General features: G+C 44.5%; 2 protein-coding genes across 2 annotated transcripts; both read right to left on the bottom strand.

Moving 5' to 3' along the window:
* Positions 1-11,708: 11,708 nt before the first annotated feature.
* LOC125536225 lies at positions 11,709-13,665 on the bottom strand. The gene is made up of 4 exons (XM_048699405.1): positions 13,363-13,665; positions 12,883-13,267; positions 12,202-12,311; positions 11,709-12,084 (listed from the first exon to the last, which is right to left on the bottom strand). The coding sequence occupies exons 1-3, from the start codon at positions 13,411-13,413 to the stop codon at positions 12,211-12,213; spliced, it is 537 nt and encodes a 178-aa protein (XP_048555362.1). The 5' UTR covers positions 13,414-13,665; the 3' UTR covers positions 11,709-12,084; positions 12,202-12,210.
* An 893-nt stretch (positions 13,666-14,558) lies between these two features.
* LOC125536222 (vacuolar protein sorting-associated protein 27) lies at positions 14,559-17,904 on the bottom strand. Its single transcript, XM_048699404.1, has 10 exons — positions 17,676-17,904; positions 17,521-17,577; positions 17,356-17,426; positions 17,037-17,241; positions 16,844-16,965; positions 16,505-16,580; positions 16,316-16,375; positions 16,199-16,249; positions 15,651-15,729; positions 14,559-15,012 (listed from the first exon to the last, which is right to left on the bottom strand). The coding sequence occupies exons 1-10, from the start codon at positions 17,751-17,753 to the stop codon at positions 14,921-14,923; spliced, it is 891 nt and encodes a 296-aa protein (XP_048555361.1). The 5' UTR covers positions 17,754-17,904; the 3' UTR covers positions 14,559-14,920.
* Between the last annotated feature and the right edge of the window lie 36 nt (positions 17,905-17,940).

Consider the following 17,940-nt stretch of genomic DNA (forward strand, 5'->3'; position numbering starts at 1 on the left):
GACCTACGAGGTTTGATAGTAATTTGATCTGAAGCTTCATGATCATCATCATTAGCTTTCTCTTCAATTGACGTAAGTGCCATAGAAACATATTTCTGTGATGCGCTACTCTCTGGTTGAAGTGAAGGTTCAACAACCTCATCAAGTTCTATCTTCCTTCCACTCAATTCTTTCGAGAGAAACTCTTTCTCGAGAAAGGACCTATTCCTAGCGACAAACACTTTGCCCTCAGATCTGAGATAGAAGGTATACCCAGTCGTCTTGTTTGGGTATTCTATGAAGACACAATTTTCTGCTTTGGGTTCGAGCTTTTCTGGCCGAAGCCTATCGACATAAGCATCGTAGCCCCAAACCTTAAGAAACAACAACTTAGGTTTCTTGCCAAACCATAGTTCATACGATGTCGTCTCCACGGATTTAGATGGTGCCATATTTAAAGTGAATGTAATTTTCTCTAATGCATAACCCCAAAATGATAGCAGTAGATCGGTAAGAGACATCATAGATCACACCATATCCAATAGGGTGTGATTACGACATTCGTACACACCATTATGCTATGGTGATCCAAGTGGCGTCAATTGAGAAACGATTCCACCTTGTCTTTAGTGATTGCCAAACTCATAACTCAGATACTCTCCCCTTGATCAGATCGTAGGAACTTGATCTTCTTGTTATGATGATTCTCAACTTCACTCTGAAATTTCTTGAACTTTTCAAACGTTTTAGACTTATGCTTCATTAAGTAAATATACCCATATCTACTCAATTCATTGGTGAAGGTGAGAAAATAATGATATCCACCGCGTGCGTCAACACTCATCGGACCGCACACATCAGCATGTGTGATTTCCAACAAGTCACTTGCCCGTTCCATTGTTCCAGAAAACGGGGTTTTAGTCATCTTGCCTATGAGGCATGGTTCGCATGTGTCAGGTGATTCAAAATCAAGTGACTCCAAAAGTCCATTAGTATGGAGGTTCTTCATGCGCTTTACACCAATATGACCTAAGCGGCAGTGCCACAAGAAAGTGGTACTATCATTATCAACTCTACATCTTTTGGCATCAATGTTATGACCATGTGTATCACTACGACCGAGATTCAATAAACTATTCACATTGGGTGCATGACCATAGAAGGTATTATTCATGTAAACAGAATAACCATTATTCGCTGACTTAAATGAATAACCGTATTGCAATAAACATGATCTAATCATGTTCATTCTCAACGCAGACACCAATACAAACAACATTTATCTGGGTTCAACACTAATCCTGAAGGTAGAGGGAGCGTGCAATGTTGATCACATCAACCTTGGAAACACTTCCAACACACATCGTCACCTCGCCCTTAGCGAGTCTCCTTTATTCCGTAGCTTTTGTTTTGAGTTACCAATATTAGCAACTGAACCGGTATCTAATACCCAGGTGCTACTAGGAGTACTAGTAAGGTACACATCAATAACACATATATCAAATATACTTTTGTTGAAGTTTCCAGCCTTCTTATCTACCAAGTATTTGAGGTAGTTCCGCTACCAGTGACCGTTCCCCTAATAGAAGCACTTCGTCTCGGGTTTGGGTTCTTGGGTTTCTTCACTGGAGCAGCAACTGGCTTGCCATTCATGAAGTTTCCCTTCTTGCCCTTGCCCTTCTTTGAAACCAGTGGTCTTATTAACCATCAACACTTGATGCTCCTTCTTGATTTTTACCTTTACGACCTTAAGCACGACGAATAGCTCCGGGATTATCTTCCCTTGCATGTTATGGTTCATCACGAAACTCTAGCAGCTTGGTGATAGTGACTAGAGAACTTTTGTCAATCACTCTCTTATCTGGAAGATTAACCCCCAATTGATTCAAGTGATTGAAGTACCCAGACATTCTGAGCACATGCTCACTGGCTAAGCTATTCTCCTCCATCTTGTAGGCAAAGATCTTGTCAGAGGTCTCAAACCTCTCAACATGGGCATGAGCCTGAAATACCAATTTCATCTCTTGGAACATCTCAAATGTTCCATGGCGTTCAAAACGCTTTTGGAGCCCTGACTCTAAGCCGTAAAGCATGGCGCACTAAACTATCAGGTAGTCATCAGAACGTGTCTGCCAGATGTTCACAACATCCACAGACGACGCCAGAGGGGTTGTCACACCGAGCGGTACATCAAGGACAGAAGCCTTATGTGTAGCAGTGAGGACAATCCTCAGACTACGGCCCTAGTCCACACAGTTGCTTACAATATCTTTCAACTTAGTCTTTCTCTAGGAACGCATTAAAACAAGGAGCTAAAGCGCGAGCTATTAATCCATAACATAATTTTCAAATGCAATTTAGACTATGTTCATGATAATGAGTTCAATTAATCAAATTATTTAATGAACTCCCACTCAGATAGACATCCCTCTAGTCATCTAAGTGATACATGATCCGAATCAACTAGGTCGTGTCCGATCATCACGTGAGACGGACTAGTCATAAACAGTGAACATCTCCATGTTGATCGCATCTACTATATGACTCATGTTCGACCTTTCGGTCTCTCATGTTCCGAGGCCATGTTTGTACATGCTAGGCTCGTCAAGTCAACCTAAGTGTTTTGCATGTGTAAATCTGGCTTACACCCGTTGTATGCGAATGTTAGAATCTATCACACCCGATCATCACGTGGTGCTTCGAAACAACGAGCCTTCGCAACGGTGCACAGTTAGGGGGAACACATTTCTTAAAATTTTAGTGAGGGATCATCTTATTTATGCTACCGTCGTTCCAAGCAAATAAGATGTAAACATGACAAACATCACATGCAAATCATAAAGTGACATGATATGGCCAATATCATCTTGTGCCTTTGATCTCCATCTTCGAGGCACGGCATGATCACCTTCATCACTGCCATGACACCATGATCTCCATCATCATGATCTTCGTCATCGTGTCTTCATGAAGTTGTCTCGCCAACTATTACTTCTACTACTATGGCTAACGGTTAGAAATAAAGTAAAGTAATTACATGGCGTTTTTCATTGACACACAGGTCATACAATAAATTAAGACAACTCCTATGGCTCCTGCCGGTTGTCATACTCATCGACATGCAAGTCGTGATTCCTATTACAAGAACATGATCGATCTCATACATCACATATATCATTCATCACATCCTTTTGGACATATCACATCACACAGCATACCCTGCAAAAACAAGTTAGACGTCCTCTAATTGTTGTTGCATGTTTTACGTGGCTGCTATGGGTTTCTAGCAAGAACGTTTCTTACCTACGCAAAAGCCATAACGGTGATATGCCAATTGCTATTTACCCTTCATAAGGACCCTCTTCATCGAATCCGATCCGACCAAAGTCGGAGAGACAGACACCCGCTAGCCACCTTATGCATCAAGTGCATGTCAGTCGGTGGAACCAGTCTCACGTAAGCGTACGTGTAAGGTCGGTCCGGGCCGCTTCATCCCACAATGACGCCGAATTAATATAAGACTAGTAACGGTAAGCAAATTGACCAAATCATCGCCCACAACTACTTTGTGTTCTACTCGTGCATAGAATCTACACATAGACCTAGCTCTGATACCACTATTGGGGAATGTAGCGATAATTCAAAATTTTCCTACGTGTCACCAAGATCAATCTAGGAGATGCTAGCAACGAGAGAGAGGAAGTGCATCTTCATACCCTTGAAGATCGCTAAGCGGAAGTGCGCGTTACAAGAACGCGGTTGATGGAGTCGTACTCGCGGCGATTCAAATCGCGGAAGATCCGATCAAGCGCCGAACGGACGGTGCCTCCGCGTTCAACACATGTACAGCCCGGGGACGTCTCCTCCTTCTTTATTTAGCAAGGGGAGATGAGAAGTTGAGGGAGAACTCCAGCAGCATGACGGCGTGGTGGTGATGGAGCTCGTGGTTCTTCGGCAGGGCTTCGCCAAGCACTACGAAGGAGGAGGTGTTGGAGAGGGGGAGGGCTACGCCAGGGGAAGGGTGCGGCTGCCCTCCCACCTCGCTCTATTTATAGGGTGAAGAGAGAGGGGGCCGGCCCCCCTTAGATGCATCTAGAGGGGGCGGCCAAGGGGGGACTTGCCCCCCAAGTTAGGTGGGAGGCGCCCCCACCCCTACGGTTTTCAACCCTAGGTGCCTTGGGCCCTTGGGGGGACGCACCATCCCACTAGGGGCTGGTTCCCACCCTTGTTCAGCCCAATTGGCCCATCGGGGCAGGTGGCCCCACCCGGTGGACCCCGGACACCTTTCGGTGGTCCCGATACAATACCGATAACCCCCGAAACCATTCCGGCGACCGAAACTGGACTTCCATATATAAATCTTCACCACTGGACCATTCCGGAACTCCTCGTGACGTCCGGGATCTCATACGGGACTCCGAACAACCTTCGGTAACCACATACTATTTCCCATAACAACTCTAGCGTCACCGAACCTTAAGTGTGTAGACCCTATGGGTTCGGGAACCATGCAGACATGACCGAGACATCTCTCTGGCCAATAACCAACAGCGGGGTCTGGATACCCATGTTGGCTCCCACATGTTCCACGATGATCTCATCGTATGAACCACAATGTCGAGGATTCAATCAATCCCGTATACAATTCCCTTTGTCTATCGGTATGTTACTTGCCCGAGATTTGATCGTCGGTATCTCTATACCTCGTTCAATCTCATTACCAACAAGTCTCTTTACTCGTTCTGTAACGCATGATCCCGTGGCTAACTCCTTAGTCACATTGAGCTCGTTATGATGATGCATTACCGAGTGGGCCCAGAGATACCTCTCCGTCATACGGAGTGACAAATCCTAGTCTCTATTCGTGCCAACCCAACAGATACTTTCGGAGATACTTGTAGTGCACCTTTATAGCCACCCAGTTACGTTGTGACGTTTGATACACCCAAATAATTCCTATGGTATCCGGGAGCTGCACAATCTCATGGTCTAAGGAAATGATACTTGACATTAGAAAAGCTCTAGCAAACGAACTACACGATCTTGTGCTATGCTTAGGATTGGGTCTTGTCCATCACATCATTATCCTAATGATGTGATCCCGTTATCAACGACATCCAATGTCCATGGTCAGGAAACCATAACCATCTATTGATCAGTGAGCTAGTCACCTAGAGGCTTACTAGGGACATGTTGTGGTCTATGTATTCACACATGTATTACAGTTTTCAGTTAATACAATTATAGCATGAACAATAGACAATTATCATGAACAAGGAAATATAATAATAACCATTTTATTATTGCCTCTAGGGCATATTTCCAACACTCCACCCAATTCAAGCTCTTTTCTCCCACCCTCTCCTTCCTTCCGCCGCTGATACGTCTCCAACGTATCTATAATTTTTTATTGTTCCATGCTATTATATATATTCCGTTTTGGATGTTTAATGGACTTATTTATACACTTTTATATTACTCTCCGGACTAACCTATTAATCGGAGGCCCAGCCCAAATTGTTGTTTTTTTGCCTATTTCAGTGTTTCGTAGAAGAAGAATATCAAACGGAGTCCAAACGGAATGAAACCTTCGGGAGCGTGATTTTTGGAACACACGTGATCCAGAGGACTTGGAGTGGACGTCAAGCAATCAACGAGGAGGCCACGAGGCAGGGGGCATGCCTACCCCCTGGGCGCGCCCTCCACCCTCGTGGGCCCCTCGTTGCTCCACGGACCTACTTCTTCCTCCTATATATATTCATATACCCCGCAAACATCCAGGATGTAACATCCCAAATTTTCAATTTGGAATGTTATACAATAGATCATCATTGCATATCATGTTTTATTGCATTTTGGTTGATCCTAGAAATTTCACGCAACTCAAGGACCCTCGGAGAGAGTTGGGGATTTCGTTATTTTCATATTTGAGTTTTCTCAAATTTTGAAAATAGGATCATTTGATTTTATTTATTTTATCTGAAAGTGCTAGTGATCGACTAGAGGGGGGGTGAATAGGCGATTTTTATGAAAGTCTTCAAAACATGGAAGTTTCAAAGACAAACGATACAAATAAACCTATTACCATGCAGCGGAAGGTAGACTACACTAGGCAAACCATAGTCAAGTATTCAATGAAGTGAAAGCGCAATGACTAATAGCAGCTAGGCAGTAAGGATCAGGTAGGAAGATATTGTGAAGCCAATCAGAACAAGTAATCACTCAGTGAAGCCAAATGGTGATGCAATCGTACAATGACTTCACAAGGACCAACAGTAAGTAAAGGGAAGGGAAGGATGAAACTAGTGACTCGTTGAAGACAATGATTTGTTGGACCAGTTCCAGTTGCTGTGACAACTGTACGTCTGGTTAGGGAGGCTGAGATTCAACTCAGAAGACCTCGTCTTCACCTTATTCCCCTTGAGCTAAGGACACCCAGTCCTCACCCAATCACTCTGGTAAGTCTTCAAGGTAGACTTCCAAACCTTCACAGACTTCGTTCACCGGTGATCCACAATGACTCTTGGATGCTCAGAACGCGACGCCTAACCGGCTGGAGGATTCACAGTCCTCAAGTGTAATAAGTCTTCAGATCACACAGACAGGAAGACTTAAGTGATGCCTAACACTCTTTGGCTCTGGGTGGTTAGGGCTTTATCCTCGCAAGGAATTCTCTCTCAAAGGCTTCGAGGTGGGTTGCTCTCAAACGACAAAAGCCGTACTCTAACTCTGAGTAGCCAACCGTTTATGATTGTAGGGGGTGGGCTATTTATAGCCACTAGGCAACCCGACCTGATTTGTTCGAAATGACCCTCGGTCACTAAGGAACTGACACGTGTTCCAACGGTCATATTTCAAACACACACGGCAACTTTATTTGGGCTACAAGCAAAGCTGACTTATCCAACTCTGGACAAGATTTGCTCTCATAGTCTTCACTCGAAGACATAGGATTTTGGTTAAGCATCACTTCAGTCATTCTGACTGGTTCTCTTGGACCCCACTTAACAGTACGGTGGTTCCTATGACTCAACAAAGAAGAAAAAGAACGATGAAAGAACTAAGTCTTCACGCTCCATAGTCTTCATGCGATGTCTTCTCTTGTCATAGTCTTCAATGTGAATGTCTTCACATACCACCTTTGACTTCAATGTCTTCATTCATTTTTAGGGGTCATCTCTGGTAGGAAAACCGAATCAATGAGGGACTTCTACCTGTGTTATCCTGCAATTCTCACAAACACATTAGTCCCTCAACTAGGTTTGTCGTTAATTCTCCAAAACCAACTAGGGGTGGCACTAGATGCACTTACATTATCTTCAATTATTTCTATTATAAAAGTATGAGAGAGGGAATAAAATGACTTTTCCAAAATAAAGAAATATTGAGGATTTAATAATAAAATCAAATAAGATTTTATTTTGGTTCTTTTGCTATTTTATTTGAATTTAGGAAAAATGCGCGTTTTTCAAAATTGCATTTAGGCCCCAAATAAATGTTCATCCTGTGCGGCTTGATTTTAGAAGCTGGGGAAAATTTATTTCAGGATTTTTGGAGTCCGTTTAGTATTCCTTTTGGTTTTTTTTTCTGAGCGTAATTATTTAAAAAAAAGTCCGAACCGACCTACGGGCCGTATCCGGCCAGGACTCCCTGGCCGAGGCCTTTAACTAGCGCCGCCCCGAGGCCCGAATAGCCCAACCGCGCCCCGTCCCAAACCCTAACCATAGCCGCGCCGCGCCGCGCCGCCACCCGCCGCCGCCCCGCGCCGCCCCGCCCGCAAACCCTAGCCGCCGCCGTCGCCCCGCCGCCGCCGGGTTTTTTTGGTTTTTTTAGATTCGTTTTTTAGATAGATCGGTTTTTTTTCTCGGTTTAGTTAATTAGCGAGCGTTCGCTCGTTCGTTCGTTTTAACGAACGCGTTCATCTTTTAGAATCAGATAACGAACGTTCGTTCGTTAATCTGTTCGTCGTTTTTCTTTTTCTCGGATTAAATCCGTGATTTTTCCGATCGCGATTCCTGATCCGATTTTTGTTCTAGTATAACTTCTCGCTCGTTTATCGGAATCAGACGATTCAAGCGCCTGGAGTTCGTCTCGAAACCCTCTTTCCGTTTAACCAACTCAAACAAGTTTTTGCCTCTGTAAAAGTTGCCCTAGATCCAGAATAGTAAACGAAGCCTGTTTCTTTTGCCGTTTGTCTTTCGTTGCTTTGTTCGATTTGGTTCTTTTTGCCAACCGGAGTTCTTAAGTTGAACTTTCTGGTTAGATCTCTTATTTGAGTTTTACCTGTGCATTAGTTGAGTACTTATTGTATGCTTGTTTGTTTGCGATAGAGTACCCGGATTGCGCCGCTTGCTATTTCGAATCGCTAGGTTTCACGTATCATTAGCAAGGCAAGTAACACTTTGATCATACCTCCTACTACCCAGTTTTATTGCATTAGATCAACCCTCACACATTGCATGACTAGGATCTAATTAAATTGTAGGTTTGGGAAGTAGTTAAGGTAGTACCTATCACCTGTTATTTATCAAACCTTTGGGAGTTACTTCTACGTTTGCTTATTATGCCATGCTATGCTAGTAGACGTGGATTTGGGTGAATGAAATCCATGACAGATGTGAGTTTGTTTAATTAATGGTTTATCTAAGGTGGCAACTTAAATACACATCTGGGTGGATTGAGGCACCTGGGTATTCCAGCGATTGCCTGTTTTTCTTTTGGACCGCCACCCAGGCTCAAAGGGATCATGAGATTATTCATGCTAGAAACTTCCGTGTGCAGCCACAAGCTACTATGGGCTCTAACATAGTTGAGTAAGTCGTGCGAACTCTTACAGTGGTAGACTAGCAGATGTAGGGAAAAGTAGGTGTAACGGTCTACCCGATCGTAAGGTGCTAGCGCTTCTGAAAGACTATGTCTCGGTCATCCGTTTCTCAAACACCATGTAGTGCGAGAATCCCAACGGAGGAGATCGAGTCTTGTGGGGAAAAGTGCGCAAACCTCTGCAAAGTGTATAAACTAATCATGATTAGCCGTGTCCTCGGTTATGTACGTCTTGAGTATCTGATACTTGGATTATCATGTGAATCTCATCATGTTACTCTAAATTAATATTGTTGGGTTTATTGATGTTTCTTAATTGGGATTGAGAATGCTGTCAACCATTCTCAATGTTTAACAACCACCATGATAGTTAAATAAAATTTATTCCTTTGCAGTAGGGGAAAATTGGCTTTACGCAAAACTGTAACCATAGAGCTTTCCACCAGCCAAATATGCATGTAGTATAGCCGTATTCCTTCATTGCTCTCTATGTGTTACATTGCCAGCATATTTCATGTGCTGACCCGTTTCGGACTGCAACGTTCATGTTGCAGACTTTTCAGACGACGAGTAAGGTGCTTTTAGGTCGTGGTTCTATACTCAGTGATGCCGTTGGAGTTGATGGGCTCACTTATCTTTCAAGTCTTCCGCTCTTATCGTTATTAGATGGCCTTAAGCCATATTTATTGTAATAAGTTCTCTTTTGAGACACTCGTTGTAATAAGTGTGTGATTGCTACTCTGTTATAAATCCTTCAAGTACTGTGTGGTGTCAGCATTACTGATCCAGGGATGACACCTGAGCACAGAGATTGGACCGTTTGAGGTCTGGTCGCTACACAGGAGCACCATGAAACCCTATTTCCACCGCCGCAACCTTCTGTACCCAAGAGATCTCATCTTGAGGCCTTTTTAGGAGCTCTACCGGAGGGGGCATTGATCACGGAGGGCCTCTACATCAACTCCATGGCCCCTCCGATGATGTGTGAGTAGTTTAACTCAGACCTTCAGGTCCATAGCTAGTAGCTAGATGGCTTCTTCTCTCTCTTTGGATCTCAATACAAAGTTCTCCTCGATTCTCTTAGAGATCTATTTGATGTAATCTTCTTTTGCGGTGTGTTTGTCGAGATCCGATGAATTGTGGGTTTATGATCAAGTTTATCTATGAACAATATTTGAATCTTCTCTGTATTCTTTTATGTATGATTGGTTATCTTTGCAAGTCTCTTTGAATTATCAGTTTGGTTTGGCCTACTAGATTGATATTTCTTGCAATGTGAGAAGTGCTTAGCTTTGGGTTCAATCTTGCGGTGCTCGATCCCAGTGACAGAAAGGGAAACGACACGTATTGTATTGTTGCCATCGGGAATAAAAAGATGGGGTTTATATCATATTGCATGAGTTTATCCCTCTACATAATGTCATCTTGCTTAAGGCGTTACTCTGTTCTTATGAACTTAATACTCTAGATGCATGCTGGATAGCGGTCGATGTGTGGAGTAATAATAGTAAATGCAGGCAGGAGTCGGTCTACTTGTCACGGATGTGATGCCTATATACATGATCATACCTATATATTCTCATAACTATTCGCTTTTCTATCAATTGCTCGACAGTAATTTATTCACCCACCGTAATACTTATGCTATCTTGAGAGAAGCCACTAGTGAAACCTATGGCCCCCGGATCTATTTTCCATCATACAAGTTTCTAATCTATTTTATTTTGCAATCTTTACTTTCAATCTATATCATAAAAATACCAAAAATATTTATCTTATTATCATTATCTCTATCAGATCTCACTCTTGCAAGTGGCTGTGAAGGGATTGACAACCCCTTTATCGTGTTGGTTGGCGAGGTTCTTATTTGTTTGTGTAGGTACGAGGTGACTCGCGTGTGGTCTCCTACTGGATTGATACCTTGGTTCTCAAAAACCGAGGAAAATACTTACGCTGTTTTGCTACATCACCCTTTCATCTTCAAGGGAAAACCAACGCAGTGCTCAAGAGGTAGCAGCCGCCGACGCATCAAACCGTCGGAGAACCTGTCGAGACGGAGACGGCGGAGGTGCCGAAGGATCCGAGTATCACGCTCGCCCAGAAGATCAGCTCGGTGATGCGGCAAACTCGCCGCGTCAAAGCGAACACCGCAAAGAAGGAGAAGCTCAAGAAGCGGTTGGCTAACAATGGGCCTGGTGGTGGCATTGGGCGTGAAGGTCGTGGCGGACGAGGCGGTCGGCACGGCCGTGGCAGACGCTGCCAGATGGTTCAAACTATTGATGGAGGCGACAGACAAGAAGCTCAAGTTCGAAGAGAGGAGGACCATGATTGAAAAGAGGAAGGCTGCGCTCGAGGAAGAGAAGTTGAAGATCGTTGCCAATGCGGAGGACGCAAGATGTTGCCAATGCGGAGGACGCAAGATGTTGACCTTGAATGTGGACTCTCTGGATGCTGACGTAAGAATTATCGTGCAATCCGTCCGCTACCAGATGTTACAGCAGCAGAAAGATCAGTTGGCGGCGGTGGAGAATGAGGACGTGGCAGAGGCATACGTGGACGCGGAGGTAGATGCTGCCTACGCGGTGGCGACAACACCTCCTTGATCAAGGAGCAGACGGCTCGGACCGTCGGTCCGGCAGGACAGAAATGCACAGACTACCGGATTAATATTCTTTGGATTCGGGCATGTAAAAATTAAGCATATTTGCCTCTTTTTGATTGTGATCGGGCATGCGGTCCGATGCTGGTGTGATCCGGCATGCTGTATGGATCGAAATACATTTGAACTTTTTATGGACAGGATAGTGGTCTCCTGCATCCGTGTCCATGGACTAGTCTCTATCCATGGACGGATGCGGGAGGAAATTTATGTGCCCTAAGCATGTATTCTCTCCAAAGACATGAAATAGAGAAAGAGCCGCACCTTACGTCTCATGTCTATCTATATCTCTGTTTACGTGTTCCATCAAAGTCTCAACAAAATTCGGTGTCGAAAAAGCTATTGTCTGTAAAACTATCTTTGTTCAAACTTGCACTACACAAATCTACTAAACTTAACAAGCTTGGGCTTCATACGTGTTACTCGAGTCTCGATCTCTATTCTAGAACTCTAGGTGATTTCACCGGGTGAGTAGGCAACACCAGTCGATTCGATCGACCACAAAGAACAACCTAAACAAACAGTGTGTGAATTTTCCTTTTGCTCCATGACCTTGCACAAAGACGACCGTGATCACATTACATCAGTACCCTTCTCTCGTGCATTCCTGGATGATGAACTGCCTGCAAAACCATGGGGCGTGCAGACGTTAGAATGATTCCGTAAAAATATGAACATTGATTTCTCGAACATCAATATAATAACGTGATTGAAAGGTGAAGAACAGATATCTCATTTACTTGATCATGTCAGCAGACTTTGAGTCGCTTGATGCTGCGCCGTCGTCCTCTTGATTCGCCAGTTTCTCTCGTGATCGTATCCTCGTCGATGAAGTTCTGATCCGACCCCTCTGAAGAAATGCACAAGTAGTTCCCTTGTAAGAACCTTGCCGTGTGACCCAACTCTATGAAAACAGACTAATTTGAAGATGTCTATTCATAATCTTATACGTACTCCACAAAAATGTGCGTCAATGAGGACTAGTGGTGTCATCCCCGAGTTCGTTGCTACTCCCTCCGTTCCAAATTACTCGTCGTAGAAATGGATATATCTAGAACTAAAATACATCTAGATACATTTATACCTGCGACAAGTAATTCGGAATGGAGGGACTGGCAGGGTGATTGATCGTTTATCCTTTCTTCTTTGAACTTTTGGTCATTTATTCTAGGTAAAACACATAGCTGAGTAAACTAGACGGTGCTACGAAATCAATGTATTCAAGACAAACATAAGTTGAACTAGCAAACTAAAACATAAGTGTTCCTAAACATAAGCTTTTTTTTAGAGATTTCAATACAGGCTATATGCCTATACACGAAGCAAAATGGGTCTATATACATCTATACGTAGTCGGTGTTTAAATATCTAAAACGTCTTATATTTAAAAACGGAGGGAGCATCTTTGAGGAACAACGTACCTGCAGTGCTAGAAGGGGAGCGCCCGCGCTTGGCAGAATGGCACGGGGAAGATGGTCCAGAGCTCGTCGCGCTTGCTTGGGAGCAGGACTCTTGCACGGTCTCAGTGGACGATGCATCATCATCATCATCATCATCCATGGAATGGACTTCCCCATCTCCCTGATTTCCACAGCAAGGCGTTCTGGTCGGCTCAACCTTTGCTCTGTCAACCTTGGACGGTTGCTTGGGCCCTGAAGCTCCTGGTCCTGGGGAGAGATCGAAGAGGCCCCTGAAGCTGATTTCACCGTCGTGTAACCGGTTCACGAACGACTCCTGCAACAAGCCTAGGTAGAGCATGTGCTTCTGGTCCGTCCATCCGGCCGAAGAGCACACCACCATCACGTCCTGCCATAGCAAAGAAACAACTTCAGAATCAATCCAGAGCTGCACAAATCTGCGGGTAATTAGACGGGGAAGACGAAGAAGAAGAGAACGCTTACCGGGAAGCGCGCGAGCTCCCGCAGGCCGGCCCGCCCCTCCTCCTCCTCCATCGTCGTCTCCTTCCCAGCACCGGACGACCAGCCAGAGCGAGAGAGAGAGAGATGAGAAAACAGAAAAGATCTCGAATGCCTCGGCCGGCCGACGGAGGTTTCTCTTTTATTTCCTTGGTGGCGCCGCTTTTCCACGTGGCCTTGGGGAGGGGCGGTAAATATCCGCCACAGTGTCACGCGCGAGCGCGTGCGGCAGGTGGCCGCGCTGCACCGCCTACCTCGTGCCTTGTTTATTCCGATCCGGATGGTTCGACGGTACCGCGGCCGAGATATTTTCAGAAACCACGATCTCGCGTTTGGTACAAAGAAGAAAGAAAGACTATGGATATTTTCCCGGCACAAACAAGCAAACGATGATATTTTCTGGTCGATGGTAATGAGGTTTGGGTTTGGGATGGGCTGGTGGCTGCCGTGACGTCGCGCCTTTTGTCCCGGCAGCAACTTGTGCTGTGTATTCTATGCCATCTTTTCTATCCTTTCTCGGCTAGTAATAATTAGGTTTTGTTTTGCCACGACCTCGACTTTAGCTCCAGGGGGACACAAGACGAGATGTTTAAGTAAGCTAGTGCCTTTTGGAAAAAGCAACGCTCCTGCGCTGGTTTGTTTCGGTGACTATTTTTACTGGAAGATCGATCGACCGCTATCCAGTTCTATCCATGATTCATCATGGGTTTCGGTTGTCGCGGTCGCCGATGAGTTCGGTGGTCGCTATCCTCAACAGAACGGAGCTGCGTCCGGTCAGAGAGAAGATCGGCGAGGAAGATGGATAAGAATACGGGCCCGAGATATTTTCGCCGGCGCGCTGAAAAGATCTGGGTCGCCGCGGCGGCGCTGACGAGGCTGTGACGAGCTCTGACTTCATCCGCGTGGTGGCCTTGTGGGTAGCTCGACCAGGGGGTGCGACGTGACATGGACAGCGCGTGAAATAATAATACACTCTTTTAATCGATGCACCTAGTATAATGCAAAACAAATACCAAGACTCAACCACCTCTAAGGAAAAACCATTTCAATCACCCATGTGAATGTGAAACAATGTACTAGTACCAAAATATCATTAGCTTTTCATAGCAATATACAAATCCCCTCGTAATATTATATGCTTCCTCGCGTTCACAAACAAAGTACCATCTCGCGAGAGGAAATATTGGCTAAAACTTTGTTGTGTTTGGCAACATATCAATAATGCCAGAAACGTCATTTACTTTTTCAACATGGGCGCCAGGGAGTAGTATTAGTAGTATACAATGGATCTGGGGAAGAAGTCATGATGTCGAAACATAAATACAAGAAGAAATTATGAAGATTGGGCAGCATAACTTATTCAGGAGCAAAAGACCACTCCCTGTGAGATTCCAGCATTAATACACGACGATGCTGTGATACCTAAATGAATCACCGAACCCCCTCAAGCGGTTTATTTGCAATCACTCAGGAGCAGATAACCGTCTTCGGCACGTCGAAAGATGGGAGGCCAGCAGAAAGGCCCAAACAGAGACCATCTCCCTCATACAGGTCTTTGTGACGCAGCAAGCTCTTCCACCCTCTGCCGCATTTTGTACTGCAGCATGGGCGGGGCACAATCCAAAGGAGTTTCCCCTGCTCAAAAAGTTCATCAAAGTTATCGATTCTGTCACCGTCATTTGGGCACAGCACTATTGATGATTAAAAGTAGCATTCAGAACGAAGTAATCTAGAGCAATCATTCTATTGTATATCAAGTGTGGATGTATATAGTATTTTAGAGCAATCATTCTATTGTATATCAAGTGTGGATGTATATAGTATTTTAGCTTATCTACTTCTATCTACAAGCTAAAAGCTAAAATGTTGCATATATGCTGTTAGCTAGGTTCTTTCCAGCTAACTTTGCAAGGCTGTCTGGAAAAGCCCGTGGAGATAGGCTTTTATTCCGTCACAACTTATAGTAGTTGACAGAATACAAAAGCATAAAAAACATCAAAGCCACCAAAGAGCCTTGCAATCCAATTAAACTCTTCCTTTTGTCCATGCTAGCTCGTATTTTGGTTTGAACTGCACGAATATGTGTGTAAAGAACATTCGACGGTATCAATATTAATTCAGTGGATTGGTAGATCGGATAGGAACATGTTGATGAAAGAAACTTTTGTGCTTAAGAAGATTATAAATCAACTTTAGGAACTCGACAATGTACAGTATTTGAGCAATATATGCTATCCATGATAAAACTGCCTCAGATAGTAAAAGCAACCAACCTTGCCCATTTTTGCGTTGAATATTGGCTCCACTATCCATGAGAATAAGAGCAATCTCAGTCTGGTTAAATAGCGCAGCCTGCGATTGTCCATAGGCAGATAGATGTTCAGTAGATGGTGATTTGCTCGTTTCTATATGTATGTGCCAAACGCAACAATCTTCTGTAGCACAATAAAGCATGTGCACCACTAAATTATTAAAAAAATGAACAGGATAAGTAATCATGTTGGCGTGCAAAGGGGTTCTTAATTGTGGGGGGGATATCATCTGTATTTGGCACATACAGAAGCAACAGTTCCAGAGAAGGCAATGTAATCTGGTCAAGTGAATCTTTGGATACTTAATTTATCAGCAGATACATCTCATTTCAGTATTAGTGCACACGTGTTTTATATCATTCAGATGCATGGGTGTGCTCTGGCCTTTACATCGCAAATGGTGTTTCCCTTGTAGGACCGAACATTTATAAGCAAACGGCTACACAAAATGGTACAATGATGTGCAAATATAAGTTGACCACGAGGGAGTTGGTAAAACAACCACATACCAAATGTAGCAAAGTGAATCCTTGCTTGTCGCAGTAGTTAGAATCGACTCCCTGCGCAATGTAATTGTAAAAAACAAGTAGATAAAAATAAAACGAGAGAAAAGCTAGAAACAGTACCTGGCTAAGAAGTTTCTTCACAGCTTTAATATCCCCACCCTTAATCGCTTCTCTCAGTCCCTAAAAAGGAATGAAGATTGGATTTTTAACAGAAAACTCCTAGAATGCCAGGCCAGAGATATCGCAAGTACCTGATGGGTTGAATAAAGAAACAGAAAATGAGCACTATTGAGCTGTTCCTAAGCTTACCTCTCCAGTAACTTCATAGTCAGACGGAGTCTTATCATTGCTGTCGTTGCTCATCAGGCCAAGATTTAAGAATGAGCTGGAATAACAACAATCAGGACACAGAGATGAGAAGGTCAGCTACAGGCAAAATGCTTGTGCCTAATGCACATATGTAATCTTCATATTACAAAGAATGTATAGGTCCTGGCATTTAAGATAATGACCAAAATATGCAATAGATCTTGCCAAACAAAGTTGATCACATAGTGCAAAAGCATACTACGAAGATTACGAGAGACATATATGACAATAAGTTAGAATTCCTCTTAACAATGCCAGAACATGACAAGTCTACCGAACCTTGAGTTGCTGCTGGAAGTAGCTGAAGCCTTCTTCGAGCTTGATTCAGATGACTGCTGGTTGCTAGAAGGTTTTTTAGGCTTTGGGTTTGATTGTGCAGTTGACGAAGCGGCACTGATATTCTGGTACATAAGAATAATTATGTTAATATACACCTACAACAATCGATTAAATGGATCGGATTGTCGTCAACCTTTACAGGCACAGGTTCAGGTTTTGGTGCCTCGCATATGCACAAAGGCATCCCGCATTTGCACTCGATAACGGCAACTGGAGTCTGAACCGCTGAACTTCTCGTGGGCAACGAATCATCATCTTTATCCAAATTCAGCCCTGAAAAGGAGTCTGCAGCACCCGAAACGCTCCCGGCAGAACTCGCGTTATCAACACCCCCGCGTCTGCAACATCGCACGGGAAGATAGACAAAAATTCAGTTTATATCCAGACCAAACATAGTCAGTGTTTGCGCGGTCAGATTCATCAGATTGTAGCAAACTAGTGAGCTAAGCTACCTGGATGATGATTTGTTGAAGCACTCGTAGCAGACCCTGGCGTCCGTGTATATCCCGTACTGCGGCAGGGCCTGGAACCAATCGAAGCAAAGAGTTTAATCAAGCAAGCTTGGGAACCCTTGACTCCCTACACTCACAAACTTGCTCAGTTTTGAGGTTCCCTACCATGTGGTACGAAGAGTGCTCGTGGCAGAGCGTCCTCCCGCAGCTGCGGCAGTGGTGCTGCGAGAGCGTCAAATCAGTCAGAGATCAGGGACGCGGCCAAACGAAGAGAATCTCTGCACGGATGAGAGGGAGGGAGGGAGGGGGAGGACGCGTACGCGGCGGCGGAAAGTGGAGAAGGTGCAGCGGCAGACGTCGCAGTGGGCCGACTCCTGGAACGGCGGCGGCGTCTCCATGGTCTTCGCCGTCGGCTCGCCGCGAATCCGATGCTCCGACGATCTGGGACGCCGATCTGAACCGAAGACGATTGGGGGCGAGGTGGTAATTTGGGAGTCGACGACGGCGACAGGATTATTGTCTTGCTCGATCCCAGATGCGCGAGAGCGGAAGGGGAACGCGGAGTGTCGCTGGGCGGTTTCCGGC

This window comes from Triticum urartu, chromosome 2 (genome assembly GCF_003073215.2).
Source record: "Triticum urartu cultivar G1812 chromosome 2, Tu2.1, whole genome shotgun sequence".
Lineage (NCBI taxonomy): Eukaryota > Viridiplantae > Streptophyta > Magnoliopsida > Poales > Poaceae > Triticum > Triticum urartu.